The sequence below is a fragment of the Delphinapterus leucas genome, chromosome 9, assembly GCF_059928025.1.
Source record: "Delphinapterus leucas isolate spDelLeu-1000000601 "Yukka" chromosome 9, BTC_Dleu_Yukka2, whole genome shotgun sequence".
Classification (NCBI taxonomy): Eukaryota; Metazoa; Chordata; class Mammalia; order Artiodactyla; family Monodontidae; genus Delphinapterus; species Delphinapterus leucas.
In genome coordinates this window covers 40,431,332-40,451,224 of record NC_143137.1, presented here as the reverse complement: position 1 = coordinate 40,451,224, position 19,893 = coordinate 40,431,332, and the positions used below count along the sequence as shown (strand labels likewise).

The 19,893-nt window shown below is 41.0% G+C and overlaps 1 protein-coding gene across 3 annotated transcripts in view; it reads right to left on the bottom strand.

Moving 5' to 3' along the window:
- The window catches only part of ELMO1 (engulfment and cell motility 1), a 548,606-nt gene that overhangs the window by 371,025 nt on the left and 157,688 nt on the right, over positions 1–19,893 (bottom strand). For all 3 annotated transcript variants that reach the window (XM_022583104.3, XM_089917010.1, XM_022583084.2), the window contains 2 exons: positions 18,934–18,984; positions 9,636–9,805 (listed from right to left, as the gene is read on the bottom strand). In XM_022583104.3, the coding sequence (XP_022438812.1) occupies positions 9,636–9,805; positions 18,934–18,984 (221 nt within the window). The remainder of the gene's footprint in view (positions 1–9,635; positions 9,806–18,933; positions 18,985–19,893) is intronic.

Here is a 19,893-nt window from a genome sequence, read left to right as displayed (position 1 = left end):
TGCAGAGTAGGTACTCAATTCGGAAGAAGTTAAGTTTCACATTTTCGACCTCATAAAATGTAACCACTTCAGAAACCTAACTGAGCACGAGAAGATCAGATCTAGTATTTGATAAAACTGGCGAGTTAGGGCTTCCCTTGGCGAGTTAGGGCTTCCCTGGTGGCGCAGTGGTTGAGAGTCCGCCTGCCGATGCAGCGGACGCCGGTTCGTGCCCCGGTCCGGGAAAATCCCACATGCCGCGGAACGGCTGGGCCCGTGAGCCATGGCCGCTGAGCCTGCGCGTCCGGAGCCTGTGCTCCACAATGGGAGAGGCCACGGCGGTGAGAGGCCCGCGTACCACACAAAAAAAAGAAAGAAAAAAAAAAAAACTGGGGAGTTAAAAATGTATATAAGGTGATCTTCCTCTTCCTGCGCCCTTCCCCCTCCTTAACCTGCCTTTATTTAAAAATATATATATATATATATATTTGATATATATAGAAAAAATGCACTACCTAAAAGTTGAGAATTATATTTTATTCGGTGGACTTTCTGAGGACTCAGTTCCAGAGGCAGCCTCTCAGATAGTGCTGAGGGATGGCTCCAAAGAGGAAAGGGAGGAGCCGGGACACATAGGAGTTTTGCAATAAACCAGGGAGTCAGAACATCAAAAGATTATGGTTAACTAAAGAAAAACCACACATCTTAAGTTAATGGATTTAGTGCTTTTCCATATATGAGAAGATGCAACAGTCTGGGCTCACTGAAATCATTCCTTTAACATGCACCTTAGCGATTTAGGGCCAGTATCCTGCTTTTCTCCATCCTGAACCCCCTCAGGGCGGTGGGAGGCAGCTGCAGTGGCTGATGACGTGATGGCCACATGTCCTTTGTTTACTGATATGGCAGGCGGACATTTTTCATCCACATATATGTTAGCTTCCTTTCCTTCTCCTTCAAATAGCCATTGGGCAGAGTGGAAGAAGTAGGTGGCCATGGGGAAGGAGGCCTGAGCAGAGTTTGGGCCCTTTTGCAAGAGCCAAACACCACCCTCCACTAAAAGGAACTGGGGTTCCTTGGAGAAATGACTCGGTCCAGGGCTGGAAAGATCTAGATAAGCCTGGAACATTTCACTGAGCCAAAAAGTACAGAAATGCTCAAAGAATAATGGGAGACAAGGCAGGATACAGAATACAGCTTGATGAAGTTTCCAAAGCCATATCTGGGACAAACTGGACATCAAAATAAATAATAATAGTGATAAATTATAGCCCAATGAATAAAACAGGGAACAAATGGCCTACATTGCTTTAAAGAGTGGTGTGTTAGTATTGTTGAAGAACCAAATCTCTGGCAGAAAATATACAAACCCGATTTGTACCACTTTCCATTTCCCATGGTGTAACTACTCCAAAATGATTTCTTAATTATTTACAAAGGGGGGAGATTGCATTACAGGGAGATACCAGGAAGGCGCTACCTTACCAAGTGGTCAAAGTGAACATCAGTAATAAGACAGAGACATCATGTGCCATTAAGAGGATGCAATGAAATAAACACAAGCATCTGTGATATTCTAGCCAAAGACATATGTTTTCTAAAAGAAGAAAACACTGGAGAAACCTGTAGAAAAAGGACTTCGTGTTTCAGAAGGAAACTATGCAGCGTCTATGGCTTACTCTTCTGGGTTATCCAGCCCTGATTCCAGCCCTGCTGTCTTTAAGGTGTAGGTAACTGATGCATATGTACATTTTGTCCTGCCTAGTGGTGATTTAATTAACTTCCTCCCTGCAGGTGAAAAACCAGTTTTGTCTCCATTTACAATTCATTTCGACATTGCTCTGTTTCATATAAATTTGTGCCCTTTTGACTCTTCCTTTGAACCAGTGAAAACATCTGCCTGGTTCCCTCGTATCAGATGAGTAAAATACATTCTTTTAACACATATTCAATTTTATAATCTCTATGAAAGCCATGCTTTTATCTTTCCCTGATAATTACCTTTTAATTAATTACCTTTTAATAAACCCCAACTGGGGAATATTCTAAAAATGGCTCACCTCTAATCTCAAAAAATGTCAAAGCCATGAGAGAAAAGGAAAGACTAAGGAATAGCTCCAGATTGCAAGAGATTATGTTAGGGAACCGTTGACTGAAACCACCCGTCTTGGCCAGGCACGATGATAACCACTTGGATGAGTTGTCTGGCAACAAGAGGTCCTGATAAGAAACAAGGTGCTGCCACCAAAAACTAACCGGGAGAATTCAGGAGGGGTGGAAAGGAGGGAGGAGACGCCAGTCCATATGTCCTATCAACCTCCCTGAATCTTTCTCACTGGAATCCATCTTGGCTGAGAGATGCACGTGCCACCAGGAAGGACCCCGAGTCAGTCCAAATATGAGAACAAGCAAGATGACTGGCCAGAGACCACTTGGAAACTAACCTCATTGCCATAAAACCTGAGATTGTGAGCCACGTGGAGGAACAGCTCTCCCAGCTTCCCTGACCCTGCTGCTCTCTGCCCGGACTCCCCTTTCCAATAAAGTCTTTTGCTTTGTCAGTACATGTGTCTCCTAGGACAATTCATTTCTGAGTGTTAGACAAGAGCCCACTCTCGGGCCCTGGAAGGAGTCCCCCTTCCTGCAACAATTAGGAGAAGACAGGACAACTGGGTGCAAGGGGCTCTCTGCAGTTAGGTCTTTGTAAAGGACACAAACAGGACAACTGGTGACGCTTGATCTTGCAACTTCTCCATTAAGTCTGGAACTGTTAAATTAATTGAACAAGGAGGCCTTTAGACCGAAGGGGCTCTAATGCTCTGGAGGCCTGTAAAAGCAATCTAAAACCCTAAACCTGCAAATGCCTCCAGATTAGGAAATGGAAACCTAAGGACAAGCAATCACAAACAGCCAACTAGACTTTAAACTACAGCCAATCCAACAACTCCCCTGCTTTGCTTCCACTTCTTCTCTACAAGAGTCTCCCCTCTCCCCCACCAGCCCCGGTGGGTAGAGTGTTCCTAATCACTTCCAGTTTGGCACTGACCAATTCTAACTGATTTTTGCTCAAGTACACTCTAAAAATTTTTAATATGCCTCAGTTAATCTTTTAACAGAACTGCTACAAAATTAATGCTTGTTGGGGGTGTGTGTGTAATATATAAAGCAGTCACTGCAATTTTCCAAAATAACTTTCTTGCTTAGGGCCTGAGCATCCTTAGGTTTATATATGTGTTCTACCCCCTGTAGCAGACCCTGGCCTTAGAAAGTTCTCCCTGACCAGAGTGCAGAAAGAAATTCATTGCCTAAACAGTGTTTCTTACTTCTCCACTTCCTCACTTTGGCTTCAGAGTAAACGTAAGCAGAAGACGAACTTTTTGTTGTGATGTCTGTTTTCCTCACTGAGTTTCTCTCTCTCTCAATATATACCCACTTTAAAAGAAACATATCTGGAGAACAAATGATTCTCGAAAGACTGATGTTTCACAGTGATCAGAAGCCCCTCACCTCAGCCCAAGCTATGGCATCTTTTCCCTAGCAGAAGATAATCTCTTCTTTAAACAGGCTGTGTGACCCCTTCTCATTTCCATTACTGGAGTGATAGACAAAGACACAGAAACAAAGCAAAAAGGGATGGCGAGGCGGAGTTCCAGCATAAGGGATTTTCTGCCACACAACCCCCGACAAAGCCCTAGACGGTTGGCCCCTTTAGCGTTTGTGATGCAAATTTCTGGCCGGGCCCCAGAAGGGCTGCTGCAGTTGGAACTCCCTGAGCTCTGCTAACTGCAGCTCCAGGAAAGCAGACAGAGGGAGCTGGGAAGACACAGCAGGCTTCTCAGCTGGGGCCCACAGACCACACAGAACAGGTTCTTTCCGACTCTGTCTGGGGAGCTACTTGCTCCTCCCCATGGCCTCTGTCCGAGGTGAAGTGCAAGACACACATGGTGTGACCTGTGCTTGGCGGCTGGCAAAGAGTCGCTGATGAATTTGGCCTGGCCTGGACCTTCCAGAACAACCAAGGATTATAAGAGACACTGAATTCTCAGAAGCGACAGCATGAGTTAGAGCCAACAATCCATGTCCGTGGAGGTTAACAAAGTTACTTTCAAAAAAGAAATTCATCTTTTGTGTGAAGACAAAATTTCAAAAAATGTCACACGTAGTCGCAAACTGTCATATGCATGCTTGTATTTTCTACGCACACACATACACCCATGTGCCTAACCCAGTGTCAGGAATATTCAGCACTTAAATAATATATACTTTGCTAAATGAATAAAACCTACAAATCCATTCTCAAGTGTGGGTGCCAGGCAACATCAAAGCCAAGACATCATTTCAGGGTGCTTAATTCAGGTCATAACTCAATTTTCACATCTCCTGAGAAACAGTCACAGCTCTGATTCCAGCCAGCAGGAAACGATCTGAATAATCGCAGTTTAATATGAAACTGTTCATGTGCTAACAATGACGATTGTTATAAACACAAACACACATAGCTATACATACACCCAAACATCCTCATCTGTGTCATCTATATGACAGAATGGGGAGGGGATTGATAGTTCATACAGCAAATGTGGTTTGTTTTTAAGACAATTACTTAAGGGCTTTACATATCTCTAAAACAACTACGGGACTCTTTGACCTGTTCCTAATACAGCCAATTTTGGAGAAATGACCAACCAAGCAAATAAAAAGTACTTATAAATTCCCCAGATCAGTGAAAGCTCCTCAAATACCTCACTGCTATTTTTCTTAGGAAAGCTAGAATCCCTAAGGAAACGCCAGCCCAGTATTGCCCAGGGTGTTAGGAATGGACATACCCCCGACATGAATGGTAAAGTACAAATTAGGACATGTCAACAAGCTATGGGGCTGTTCTTAATTTAACACAGCTTCAACATGTGTATATCCTCTGAATCAGGAATTTTATTCCAACAGAATAAATATTCACAGAGATTCTGCTGAAAGAAAAACTGATGAGAGAATGTTCATAATCCTGAAAAAACCTGAAAGCAGTGTAAATATCCAACAACAGAGGAATGGTTAACTCTACTCTGCATATCCTTCGAACTCTCCTATTACATTGCGTATCAATTGTACCTCAACAGAGCTTTAAAAACGAATTAATAGGCAGATAACAAAAATGATGAGGGGAATAATATTTAATCACATGGGAATATTGTTAGGTACAAAAAGCAGGCTACAGAGAGCATGAATAATATAATTCTACTTTTGTAAAGCCAGTGTATGTGTGTGTGTGTATCTAAAAGAATATACAAAAACAATATACACCAAGATGTTAAAAATGTTTGTCTCTGGAAAGGCAGATTACAAATGACTCTTATTCTCCTCCTTCTGCTTATTTACACTTATTTTTTAAACAATAAATATATTTTTTTATTAAGGAGATAAAGCTAATTCAAAAAAATGAGTTTTTCGTAAACATGTGAATTTAATTTCTTTCACTCTTAACTTTTCTGCCAGAGTGTTGCTACTGCTTACTCATATTCCAAGGGCATAATTTTCCTGTCATGTTGCCAAGTGGGAAACTATAAGGATCCTTTCATTCTTGGAAATGTTCCCCCTGTTCTTCTGATGGGTGAACAGTAGAAGGGCACAGGGTAAACCGTCCAATTGTCTATGTGCATAGCAGCATAGAAAAAGAACACAGTGTTTCGTTAAAACCCAAAGAAAAGCAGTGTTATTCACTACAATGGATTTAGAGTTGCAGGTACAATATTTTTTCTTTCAAATAAAATAAAATATATAATTTCTGAGAAATCTTTACAAAAAACCACTGCCCATTCCTTAATGGGCACCATTTCCTGGCTCAGGTTGGGGAAACAAGTTTCCCCACAAATTTATTTGCTTCTACATCGATGTTTCAAGCTGAAACTAGACATGGAATTTCAAAATTCCACAAGAATGGAAAAATTAAAATTCAAGTTTTAGACACTGTGTTCTGCCAAAGTGACACTTCCCCTTGCTCCTTTGTGACTAATTTTCCCCCCATCGTCACTACTGGTACCAGCTGGAGAGAGACCTTTAAAAGCTCAGCCTTGGGCAATGGCAAACAGGCAAGTCCATCTTTGAATCTCATTACAGCTCAAAGTAAGCAGAAAAATTCCAGCTACATTTCTTCAGTGTTTCCTAAGTTTCCACAGGTCCTGCTCAGGAAACTTCTGCCTTTCCCAGCTGGAAGTCTGCCCAGGAGTCAAAAGTAAATGCCTTCCAAATTGTAGGGTCTATTTAATTTGTGCAGTTTATATTCCAGAGGTTTCCTGTTAATTAATTAAAGTCTTGTTTAAGTTTAATTGAGAAGCCAGGTTTCCTTATAAGAAAAGTATCTTTCTCTTTTCTTTTTCATCTGAGCAAAAGATCTGAAAATAGCTGTGCATTAAATGAGCAGCTTCTTAGCATGAGTTGCAGGACCTTGCAGAAGGAAGGGAGGAGGTTGTACAGCTCCAGTGCCCTCTTTCCTCCATCCCTAAGTGTAGCATGACCTATAACTTATATAAAATGGTGACGAGGACACACACCAAGGCGATTCAGAGAGACATCATCCCTTCCCAGGAACATAGTGTGATGGGAAAGTGTAAGAGACAATGCAAACCGGAACTCACCCAAGATCTGGTCTTGAGTTTTGCTCATCTGTCTGAAATCTGGCTGCATGTAACAAATTGGGATGGCTTACAGATTATAAATAATTAAAATATTAATGAGGATGATACACTATAGAAAAAAAAGAATTCAGTCACTGTGGTTCACATAAAGTAAATTCAGTATTAACATGTGAAACATAGAGATATAATTCAGACCTCCTGTCCCCAGTGATCAGTCTTTGGGTCACTCAGTAAGTCAAGATGAATTATAGAGTAAGGCAACAGCACAGATGAAAAGTCCTAATGTTGACAAGACAATACATAGTATCAGTTTTTACTCTTTCTCTTCTGGAGCACAAAGTGGGAGTGTCCCTTTGATGAGTCTTCTCAGCTGAATTGTGTCCCCCCCCCCAAATTCATATGTCTAATCCCTGCCCCCAGTGCCTCAGAATGGGACAGTATTTGGAGATAGAGCCTTTAAAGAGGTGATTAAGTTAAAATAAGGTCATTAGGGTGTGTCCTAATCCAATCTGACTGGTGTCCTTATAAGAGGAGGAAATTTAGACACACAAAGAGACACCAGGAATGCTTGTGCTCAGAGGAAAGATGATGTGAGGACTTAGCAAGAAGGTGGCCATTAGCAAATCAAGGAGAGAGCTGCAGAAGAAACCAAGCCTGCCAACACCTTGATCTTGGGCTTCCAGCCACCAGCACTGTGCCAATATAAATTTCTGTTCTTTAAGCCACCTGGTCTGTGCTATTTTGTTATGGAAGCACTAGCAAACAAATATAATGAGAAACTAAAAAAGTAAAGCCCCTAACATGCATTTTCCCTCATTGTCAAATATATAACTGCCAACCTCCAGAGGTACTGGAGCTCAGCTCCAGTCCTCTATTCAGGGCGCATATCACATGGACTCTGGCTTTCAGCGTATATACCACTGTAATTGTAATTATAATTGCAATTCTGATAAATCTGGAAGTATTAACACAATGTCATTCTGAATATTCCAGAGCTTAAGCCCCTGGATACTTAGGTATCTGTGGCAGAACCACCCAATATTAGCAGGTTCCATTATGACTGGCTCTGATGCAGTGTTTTTGATACATCAATGGCTGGGACTTAGATAAATCAATAAACATGAGGACAGTTTTACATTTTTATCTAACACCTTGTAAATGTGATGGAGGCAGAAGGTCCCAGGGCTCACTGTCCCACCAGAAGCAGTGGTGGGCGTGAAGAGGGGCCTACCACATGTGGCAGTCCCATGAAGTTGTCCACAGTTACCAGGGAAGGTGGTTGTAATCGCAACTCGCAATCCACTGCTCACTAGTAACAAGGAATGAGGGATCTGACACACGCTACACTAGATTTCAGCTGGAGCTTCCAACAAAGACAGAACCCTCTTTCTCCTTTTCCTTGGGCCAGTCTCTTGGATTCTTTAACTAATTTAACTTTCCTCAAGCTGTTTCAAGCTCCAACCCCAATTTTTCAGTAACCACTTTGGATTCTGGTAACACCCAGGATTTGAGATTCTCTGCCCTACTCTAAGCTGATGTTTGCCAAAAATGTAATGAGCAGAGTTTTAGTCATCGTCAAAAAAATAAATGATACCTGTCTACAATTGAGCCTTTCCAGATCACCCAGTCCTGCCTGCCAGTCCTCTTGGATTTGACTCCCCTGCCCCCATTCACTCCTAGATATTTTCTCTACTTCTTTATGAAGGCCTCCAACTCCAAACTCTAGAGAACGTTCTTATACAGGAGATATTCTTGCTGTTATGAAACATGCTCTCTTTGAATGAGGGGAAAAAAAAGAATCTTCATTAGTGCCAACTACAGAGGCTAAATAATGCCAAGTGTAGGAGGAGACAGGAAGGAAGAAAGGAAGGAAGGAAGGGAGTGGGTCAAGATAGGTCTCTACCATGTACAGTCAGCAGGTCATTCTTTAAATCACCACGTACTGAAGAGAGATTTAACTGGCCCAGGTTTACACCCCAATTCTAAATGCTATTTATTCTTTCCTAACAAATGCCTATCTCAACTCTGCACATTATTGATTTAGCAAATTACTATGTAGTTAGCTGGCTCAGCATTCTCACATGCTCTAACTGGTATGCTCTAACAGTCTTCACCAGTTGCACCTGACTATACGGAAATGAGCAGTGTCCTGTGGACCCTACCCTGGTATTCTGTGGTCAAGGGAGTTATCTGTCCACACATGTAAAAGCTAGACCCATCTGGCTCTGTAGCCAGAGAATCACACCAGAAATCAAACCCTACCCTGAGAAGGTGAGCTCCCCAATGCCCATTCCTTCCTTGCTCATGGTAGAACTCAAACTCCTTCAAGGCCCATTCACTGATACCTCCCCCCCAGCCCCCATAAGGTTCCATGAGCTGTAACTGGTCCAACCTCTAGACTCCCAGCCCTCAGGAGGAATTGTACCTCAACTGAATTCTGCCTCCATAAATATTTAGATGGCAAGGTTCACATCATTTAAAATTTTCCCAACTTCCACTTTTTTGCACACAATGGGTATCTAATAAATGTTTATTGTACTTAATCATAAATGATTAAGGACATGTATTTCATCAGTCAAGTGTTAATTTTTTAAAAAATTACTTTAGGGATGTCATTTCGACCTGGTTTAAGACTTTGAAACATAAGGAGGTATTCTAACTTTTAAAAAAAATGGAGTCAGGGAAGGAAATTTTTTTTTAGGGATAAGCAAAGGATGTGAGGGATTTATATTTTGAAGAATTATAATTTGTGTTGGAAAGGCCTTTAGAGATAATGACTAATATTTTTCCTTATAAATCTAAAATTTCAGAGATCGTCTTAGATAATGGCTAGTTGGTGGATGGAGAACATAGTGATACATTACGAAACCTCAGCCCACACATTATCTTAAACGCCATTTTTTTTTCCCTGAGCCTAGACAATTTCTGGCATTTAAAACTAGAAATTGCAAGTACAAGAAAAGTAACAAATATCCAAAACGTTACAAAGTACAGGACAGATTGGAAGTCTAGGTAAAAGATGCTTACTCAGTGCCGCTTTCCACCATCTGCGTGAGGAGAGAGATGCCATCCAGATTGATAAACTCCTGGGCAAACGTGACATCCCGGGAGAGGCTGGCCAAGTCCTTCAGGGCCTCCAGCTTGGCGTCCATACTCGACGACTGGATTCGTTCATGGAGCTGGTGGGCGTTTTGAGCCTCACCGGGGACAAAAACAAAGCACAGTATTCACGGAGGAAACCACAACAGACAAAATATTAGCATCTCATTGAGAAATGAAGACTCAAAGGCCAAAAGCACAAGACCAGATGAGTATTACAAACCAAGGGCAGGTTTCCAACCATAATGATTCCAACTTCAGGCAATGCCTGTCAATTTCACAGCAGGAATCAGCTGCCCTCTTGACAGGACCCATATTCCCATCTCAAGGAAAAGCAAGAACCCAAGAACAGTAAAACCCCAGAAATGGAGCCGGTATGGCAGTGCGGAGGGGAGAATGTTTACTTTTTAAGTAAAATTATTATCTATAAATGACAGAAAGCTATTTGCTTAATTAAGCAATTACACAAATTTATACAGCATGTTCACCCGTTCAGTCAATACTCTGAGTAATAACTGCCTACACACAATGTTCAAAAGCTTCATTAGACACCCAAATCATCTTTCTGGGTTTCGGAAAGTCTTCCAGCACAACACAATGGGGCTTGTAAATTCCACTTTTCAACAACTCGTGTTTCACGTGCATTAGCTATTTACTGCGTGAATTTAAAACAAAATAATTACGCAACCAAATTAGCAGCTTTGTCTCCCATAAAAGTTCCCCTTTTTAAGGCATTTGCATGTTGCTTCTACATGCAGGACAGAAGTATACTGGAGGAGCTGAACTTCTAGATAATAATGTGTCTTCTGTATTTCTCATTCACCCAGTCAAGGTTTCCATTTCTACCTTTCATTTGGGACAGAAAGTAGGAAAAATAAGATAATAAATTTTTCTGCCTGTGTTTTTGCTTAATAGAAATAACTGAATATCTTTGTAGTTATTAACTCAAAACCGCAATGGTTGAAGCACTCTGCCATTCTCATATTCTCCTTTGAAACTTGTCATATTTCAGAGAAAGGGGAAGAAGGTATATTTGACCCCAACAATGAGGCATCTTCTCCCAAACAGAAACTGATTAGAAATGTCAGAGGAGCCCCATGTGAACTATAACAGGGATAAGATTGCAGAGCAGAAAAAACAGAACCCACACAGGAACTGAGAGCAAAGGGACTCCACCCCAAGTGCCCCCTTCCTCCCTGTCCAGCTTCCCTTCACTGTCACCTGGAAGCAGCCCCACAGAAAGAAGGGGATTCAGCAGGGAAACCAATGCAATCTTTCAGTGACCAAGACAGATGAAACCCATACTGCTATCACTTGGTCAGAGACATATACTATGGTCTCCCATGTAATTATAACCAAAACTTGACACTTTGCATCAGAAACTAGAATAGAAGAAGGAAGCAAAGGAAGGTGCAGGAGAATAAGAACCTTTCCTACTCATTCACTGATACATACCCACATAGCTGACAAATGGCTCAAACCCTAAATTCCATTTTTTAGAAAGGGAGAATCACTTTATCTTTCTACATTGTTCAAAGATGTACCATTCTCCAAAATTTTCAAATGGAGATACAGCATTAACAGTAACATACAATATTTAAACCAAGTGAGTCACCTTGAATTCCTTGAAAAATACATTTTTCTCCCAGCAGGAAGCCTGCATTTACTATAGAGATTATGATAATAATGAGGACTCAAAAATGATTTCATTGTCATAATTAATAGTGTTTGGTGCTGTTAATACCACTAATAAAAACAGCTGACAGTTACTTAGTGATTTTCAGTTTTTGGCCGCACTGCGTGGCTTGCAGGATCTTAGTTCCCCGACCAGGGATCGAATCCAGGCCCTCGGCAGTGAAAGTGCGGAGTCCTAACCACTGGACTGCCAGGGAATTCCCACCTAGTGTTTTTTATGAGCCACTATTCAAAATATCTTCCTGAAGGACTTCATTCAATCTATCAGGCAGGAGCTTTCATTATCTTCATTTTACAAAGGAAATGGAAGTGTAGAGAAGTTAAGTAACTTGCCCAGGGTCACATAGCTTGTCCATGCTGGAGCTAAGATAGAGCCTGGGCAGCTACGCCCCTTCAAAATCAAAGACAGAACCCTCACTCACTGGTTCAACAAATACTCCTGGAAGCTTACCCTGAGCCAGGCGCTGCTCTATATATTTAGAATTCTGCAACGAACAGGAGGCAAGCCTCTTGCCCTCCTGGAGCTTACGTCCTCGAGGTGGGGGGCAGACAATAAAACAAATTAACAGGAAGACATTAAATATCGATGAGTTCATAGCCAAACCTAAAAGAGGAATGAGATAGTGACGGGTGGCTTTTTAAAATGGAGTGGTTTTCAGGGACAAGCAGCCTAAAAAGCAACATTGATGCAGAGATCTGATTGACAAGGAGTCAGGCACATCAGGCAAGGGCCGAGGAAGATATTCTGGGCAGCAGGAATAGTTAGTACAAAGGAGGTACAGGAGGAACAAGTCTGTCATGTCTGGAGGGACAGAAGGAGGACCAGTGTATCTGGGGTTGGAGAGCAAAGGAGAAAGTGGAAGGAGGAGAGGACAGGCAAGCAGACTGGGCCAGGCGGCCTAAGGAGTTCATGAGCAGCAGAGCTGGAGGAATCCTGGGTGGTGATGAGCATCCCTGACTGAAAGGATGCATTTAGATATCTAGACAGATGTGTGGTACCTTTGGAGCTCTCAAAATAGCATTATATTCAAACTCTGGAAGCCACCAAAATGTTCAACAATAGGACAATGGTTAAATAACTCATGATATAGTCATAGGATGAAATATCATATGGAATTAAAAATGAAACTTTCAGAGAATATAGGATAGCATGGGCACATCTTCATGATGGAATATTAGGAGAAAGGGGAGGATGCAAATATATTTTCTTGTTTGAGGGGCAGAGGTATATGTGTATGGGTGTGGGCGTGTATCCAGTGGAACATAAAGGAGAAGAAGAAATATGTCAAATTTGCTCACCACCTTATTTCCGGTACCTAGAACAGAGCCTGGCATTTACCAGGAGTTCAAAAAAATTCCACTAAATGCATGAAGAAATAAATGAATATATATGCACACATATTTGCATAAATACAACCCAAGGAAACAAATCAAGATATGACCCATTGTTATTTATGAAGTGTAATATTCTACATAATGCTTTGTAGCAGGCTTCACTTTTCAAATATTCCATGAGTCTGCGATATTTTTATGTTTGGGGGAAAATCTACATTATTAAAAAATAAAATAACCTTAGTTCTGATTTTTCAAGCAGTTAGCACTACTGAAAAGAGTCTAGCAGCTATATGGGTGATTGTATCAGATAGTAAGTTTTATTTTCTGGCATTGTCCTAAGGATAGAAAACAAGTTTCGCCTTGAGCCCCTCAAACAGCTCAGTGTGACTGCCTAATGTCCTGGGCTGAGAAAGTTCTGGGCCCGGGCTCAGAGGGAAACAGCCTCCGAGTGATCACAGGTGAACACAGAACGGGTATGTATGGTAGAAGTGTGCCAGGTATTTACCATCTCTATTCTTTAAGTTCCTACTTAAAATTATTCCCAAGAAACTTCCAGAATGGTTCCGGGTCCATGATACCAATTAAGAAGTCATCTAAAATGTCCTTCACAGATATTTTCAAATGTACACTCAATACTGCCCAGCAATCAGACTACGCTTTCCTAGTATGTCTGCGATGTCCCTCCAAAATGACTCCTTCACACCTTTTCTTCTCTCCTTAAACTCCCCCATCCCCTGCTTCCCTCACACCAGTGATCTTGCCTCACATTTTATTGAGGAGATCAAAGCGATCAGCCAGGAGTTCCTGCACCTTCCTACTTCAAAAAGCACAGCCAGAGTTCCTTCATCTTCTTATCTCCAAGGACACGGCCCAGGGTCTCTACTCTCACGCTTTGCTTCTCCCTGATTCTATGCACCTGGCCCCTATTTCCTATCCAAGGTCAATCTTTCCCTGCATCTCTAGAGCCCTTACCCTCTCACCTTCTCAGGTATTCTGCTTCTATTTTGTCCCCCTTTCACCCGTACATCAGTCTCTCTCCCTGCGGTGGATCATTTCCAGCTGCAAACATATCTAATAGGTTGGTCCTGTCTTAAAAAGCAAACAGAAATGTACAAGCCTTCGTACATTGAGCCAATCGATTCACTTCCAGCCAGGCCCTCATTTCACTGCTTCCACTCTCCGCAAAAGCTCTGGAATAAAGAGCGGGTCTAAAGCTGCAACTCACCTCACCTCATAATCTCTCTTCTCCTCGCCTCCACGAGGCTTCCGCCCTCGCCCCTACCTCTGCGGACAGCGGCTCCATAATGCTACCAATACCTCTGTGCAGCACACCCTCCTCGCTCATCTGATCTTCCTACTGTCTCAGCAGCCTTCAGCACACCTAAGCGTTCCTTTCTTTCTCCTTGAGGCACTTTCTTCTGTTGGCTTCTTGGCCTCCTCCAAACCTGAGAGTGTGCCCAGGGCCCTGCCTTCCCTGTGGCGGATAACCTCACCCAGCGCGTGGCCTTCCATGCCACGTACCTGTGATGGCTGGCACACCTGTATTCTCCAGGCTGCCCGACACACATTCCTAACTGCCTGGTTGACATGTTGTGCTCATGGGCACATAACAGGCATCTCGAACTCTTCATTTTCCCCTTCCCAAACTTTCTGTTCCAGTAAACAGCACTACTGTTTATTGTGCCCAAATACCGGGCCATCCTCGCAGCCTCTCTCAAGGGGCACCACATCCAAAGTATCAGGAAGTGCTAGCGCTTGCCCTCTAACACTCCTTCAGACCCTCCGCATCCTTACAACGCAGGCAGCCCGCACCATCTTCATCTCCTGCCGGGACTGCTGCACTGAACTCCTAACCTGTCCCCCTGCCACCTACAGTCTGTTCTTGGGCAGCAGCCAGAGTGATCTTGTCACTCCTCTGCCTAAAAGCCTCCACTGGCTTCTCTCTGAGTTAGGCTCATTGGGCAATGGAGAGAAATAGAACTTAAGACAGCTTACAATTCTTTTCAAGTTTCTCAGCTCCGTGGAGAGAAATTGGTTCCAAAAATTTTAATGGCCTCCCTGTTAAGAATCTCTGATAACCTGAATCCACAGAGTGACTGAGATAACACTGCTTTTCTTTTCGCTAGGGTAACTGGCCCCCAAAATCAGTGTGACAAGCCCTCTGACCCAGATGCCTCTAATATCATTTCTCCAAACGAGAGAGAACAGAAAGGCAGGGTTATGCTTAGAGCTGACAAAGCAACAGTAGACACTTGATGAGCAGTTTTGTTTAATATGTCCACACGGGCCACATGAGGGATAAAAGGCAAGAAGAGCTCGGGTCGTATATAAAATGGCTCTTAAAAATCTAATAGGTTGGAATACTGGAATGGTTTTAGCATGGAATGTTATGATTCACCTCTTGTATACTGTAGTGACATTATGATATGTATTTGTGTGTGTATTTATTTAATTAAAAATAACACCAGCACATGGTATAGAAATATGTAAGTACTACCAGAAGTTATAAAATGATAAATAAAGTTAGCCTAATGTTAACAGTTTCTTGTGTCCCTTGAGAATCATTTTTATCCTTTTATCAACATACATACACCTCCTTTCCCTGTGCATAACGCTGTCACTCCATACACAGTGTTCTGCAACCTGCTTTTGCACTTAATAATAAAATTTTTAGATGCCCCTGAGGCAGCATGACACATTCTTTTTTACAGCTACACAGTATTCTATCACATGGTTATTACCTAATGCATTTAACTAGTCCCAACTGATAGACAGTTAACAGGTTTCAGTTTTTGATTACTGAAAGCAATGATGCATACAGCCCTGTATGGGTGTGTATGGGGTGTGTGTGTGTGTGTGTGTGTGTGTGTGTGTCCTGCAGTGCTTTTGTGAGTCTATCTATTGGATAAATTCCCAGCAGTAAAATTGTTAGGACAAAGACATATGTATTTTAAGCTTGGGTGGATACAGCTAAGTTGCCCTCCAAAGAGGCTGTACCAATTTATACTCTTGACACCACAGCGTCTTTGCCTCACACCTTGATTATCTAGGAGTGTAGATTTTCATCTCTTTTGAGAGAAAGATTGAGTTTTTTCTTTCATATGTATCTATATCTATATAGATCTATACAGCTATAGCTAAATAGCCATATATAGATCTATATAGATCCATCTATCTATACATATCTATAGATAGACTATATACAGAGATTTATAGATCAAGAGAGAGAAAGAAATCATTTTTGTTTATAGCTTTTGGCCATCTGTTTTGGGGGCAGTTATTTATTCATAAGAGATCCTGCAAATTGAGGAATTAGCCCTCTATTTACCATGTATGTGGCCAATTGTTTTCCTTAATTTGCTGTTTTTGACTTTGTTTCTGGAATTCTTTCCAAACATGAAGGTTTTGTAGGGTTGTTTTTATTTTTTGGTAGTCAAATTTATCAATCTTTTCTTTATGACTTCTGGGTTCTGTGTCCTACTTAAAGTGGCTTTCCACACTCCAAGACTACAAATATATTTACTGTGAAAACTTTTAAAAACAAAAATTTCAGGAAAGTGAAAACAATGGTCTGGGAACACAAGCTTCTTCTGATAGGAACAATAGCCAAAATTTATGTAAAATATGCTTTATGCAACATGTGACCTCAGGTTAGATTTCCATAGGTATTATTATCGTGGCAGGTACAAGGGAACACTACTTAGCTGCGGAATCTGAAGGTCTCCAAACCCTGAAATGCTCAGAAATTCACACACATTTGCACACATTCCCTGAGTATGTTCATGGCTAGATTTTCATGATACTGGAGAGATGGATAAGGATAGGACACCTAAAAAAGATACATGTTTAAGATGGTCACTAGAGAGACTGTCTAAAGATGTGCAATGCAGAGGAAGACCATCAGCCAAGTGTCGGACTTTTAAAAGAATAAAAATGCAGGTTGTTTTCTTCGATCTTCTCTTATTAATGCCCTATTTTGTTAGGAACAATCCAGAAAGGATAGTTCTATATAGAGGAGGACTGAAAATAAATCCATCAACAAAAATACCATCACTGACAGAGTGGAGGTGAGACTCAGCCCAGCTGCACATTGCCTAAAACAAGAGTGTGTGTATGCATGTGTGTATCGAGTGTGGGCATGTGTGCGTCTTTTCTGGCTACTGGGAGAGTTCAGCTGAGGTAGATGAAAGGACTTGTAAAATCTAGCGCAACACTGCTTGCCAGTTTCTTTATGGTACTCTAATACCTCCTAGCAAATGTAATAGAGACAGCTATTTTTTAAAATATATTTTTATTGTGTATGTAAAAAGTGAAAGAGTTAGCATATGCTGACCCATATTTTTCAGTCAAACACAAAGTAATTTTTTAAAAAATCTACCAGCAACAAGTGATACAGATCCAAACTATCTTGATTATAATGTAATTCCCAATTCTATACCCTGTGGCTACAGTCAAATCATAAATGCTTTCTTAAACTGCAGGTGCCTGGACCCTATTCCTAGATACCATCATTCAGCTTCTCTTTAAAGGCTCAGACATCAGCATTTTAAAAATTCTACCAACGATTCAGGTTTGGGGACCACTGTCCTCTGGAAAATGTAAACCAGTCTCTTGTAGTGAATTCCATCGTATAATATTGCTTTGTGCACTGGCTTCCACATCTCTCCATTCACCGTGCTGGGTATATGAAGGGCACAAGCTCCATTGTCCCCAGTGATGCCAAGTCATGCCATGGTGTTAGTACTTGATGTTCCAGATGCTGACAAACTCCACCCTGCCCAACACCTAACATTCTTTCAAGGGGTAGCTTAGCGCTGCAGAAATTTTGTTCATGAACCCATGGCAAATAAAAAAGAGAATTGACTTCAATTAGTGAAGACCTAGATTTTTAACAAAAAGCAGTGCCTTTCTAATTCTGAGATGAAACAAAAGGCAAGGTGTACTCTTTCTGCCCATCAAGCAGGTGAATAATTTCAGCAGGATAAATAGGAACTACAAAACCCAAATGAAACCATGGTCTCTAAAGGTCAAATTAACATGAACTCATGCTGACTAAAGTAAGAAGATCAATGCTAAGGCAGACAAAAATGTCTCAGCTCATCATGTAGCCCCTGAAAAATGAGTATGAATCATAATTCCCATTAAGTGGAAAAGAAGGTACCAAAAGACAGTTCAGCCAACACCAGTGGCATATTCTTATGGAGTCCATCACTGTGTTTAGGCTCGAAATGTTACTGGGTAAAATGTTCAGGAGTTTGTAAGCCTCTCTTAATGTAATTTTCGACAAGAAGAATTTGTGGTGGTTACAGTACCACAATTTAATTTTAGCCAGATGCTTTTCCCAATTTTTAAATTTATTTTTAGCCTACCACATGGCTTCAGTGGAAACTGAAAATGAGAGCTAGACACAGTTTTCATCACATATGCAGAGTGAAAATAGTAACACTTGGTGTATTTTGTGCAGATTATTTTTTTAGGAGAGCGGTAAAATGCACTGTGAAAAATACGTAGTTTAAATATGCTAATGTTACTACCCAAAGTATCTATAAGCCAGCAAGAAAGATCAAGATAAGCAACACAGTCAGCTATAGTAATCTAAATATACGGCAGCATTTTGTTTAGCAGCTCTTATCTGGAAGACTTTAAAGTGTTTTGTTTTTTTTTTCCTAGAATCAGCTGTCAGTGAAACAGCGTTAAGTGGCAAACATTTCTTAAACTATATTTTTATGAATTGTCATAATAACTGACCAAAACTAGAAAATGCTTAAACACTCTCTCTCTTTCACACACAGACACACCCTCTGACTTCAAAGGGAAGTAACGGGCTGTCTCTAGTTTTATTTCCTTTGTTTGTTGTCTGAATTTGTTCAGATGGCCTTAGGTGGATCTGTGGACAGGTAGGTAAAAACCGATCAGTACAGCTGAGTTATCCCATCTGTAATAAAAGAATTGCTGAGATGACCCCAAAACTCAAACCTTAAGATCAATTTACTTGCACATAACCTGGAACAAAAATTGCCCTTTCTGTAATGGGAAATAGAAGGAGGGGCATTCCTGCCAGTCCAGAATATGAGGACCGTCCAAAGATCTTTTGTTTCACACAAAAGTCACCGTGAAAAATTAACATCCCATAATCCCTTTAACAAACTGCAGATCAAAGACTTTACTAGAAAGCTACAAACAAAGATCAACTTACTGGAGATGTGGTTAATCGAAGGATAGTGCCATTTTTTATTTCATTGCGATTCTGGAAAAGAAAAAAAAAATCTCTGTAAATCTTCAAGTGGACGCTTGGGAAAGAAGAGAACAAAGTTAAGTATAATCTAGCAGAGACTCTATATAATAAGCATTCATATGATTCAGCTTATTCTCACTTGAGTGATTTTTAGTTATTTCACAAAGAACTTTAAACTGGGTCCCAGATGTATTAACTTTATTTTTTTCCCTTCAATTCTTTTTGTTTAATTTAATTTTTATTTTATTTTGGAGTATAGCTGATTTACAATGTTGTGTTAGTTTCGGGTGCACAGCAAAGTGATTCAGTTATACATATACATGTAACCATTCTTTTTCAGATTCTTTTCCCTTATAGGTTATTACAGAATAGTGAGTAGAGTTCCCTGTGCTATACAGTAGGTCCTTCTTGATTATCTATTTTATATATAGTAGCGTGTATATGTTAATCCCATACTGTTAACTCATCCCTCGCCCCCTCCCCGACCTTTCCCCTTTGGGAACCATAAGTTTGTTTTCAAAGTCCGTGAGTCTATTTCTGTTCTGTTTCTTTATACCAAGTCATGGACAGCATTCAGTACAGAGGAAGTGAATATAAACCCAGAAAACAGGAATACGGGGCCCAAGGACAGGAATCAAAAAAAGCAATTTAAAAGGTTATTAAGGGAATATGACCCAGCAATACCATTCCTACATATATACCCAAGAGAACCGAAACTGTATGTCCACGTAAAAACTTGTACATGAATGTTCATAGAAATGTTATTCATAATAGCCAAAAGTGTAAACAACCTGAATGTCCATCAGCAGATGACTAGATAAACAAAATGTGGTAAATCCATATAATGGAATATTATTAGGCCGTACAAAGAAATGAAGTATTGATACACACTACCACATGGATGAAACTTGGAAACATCAA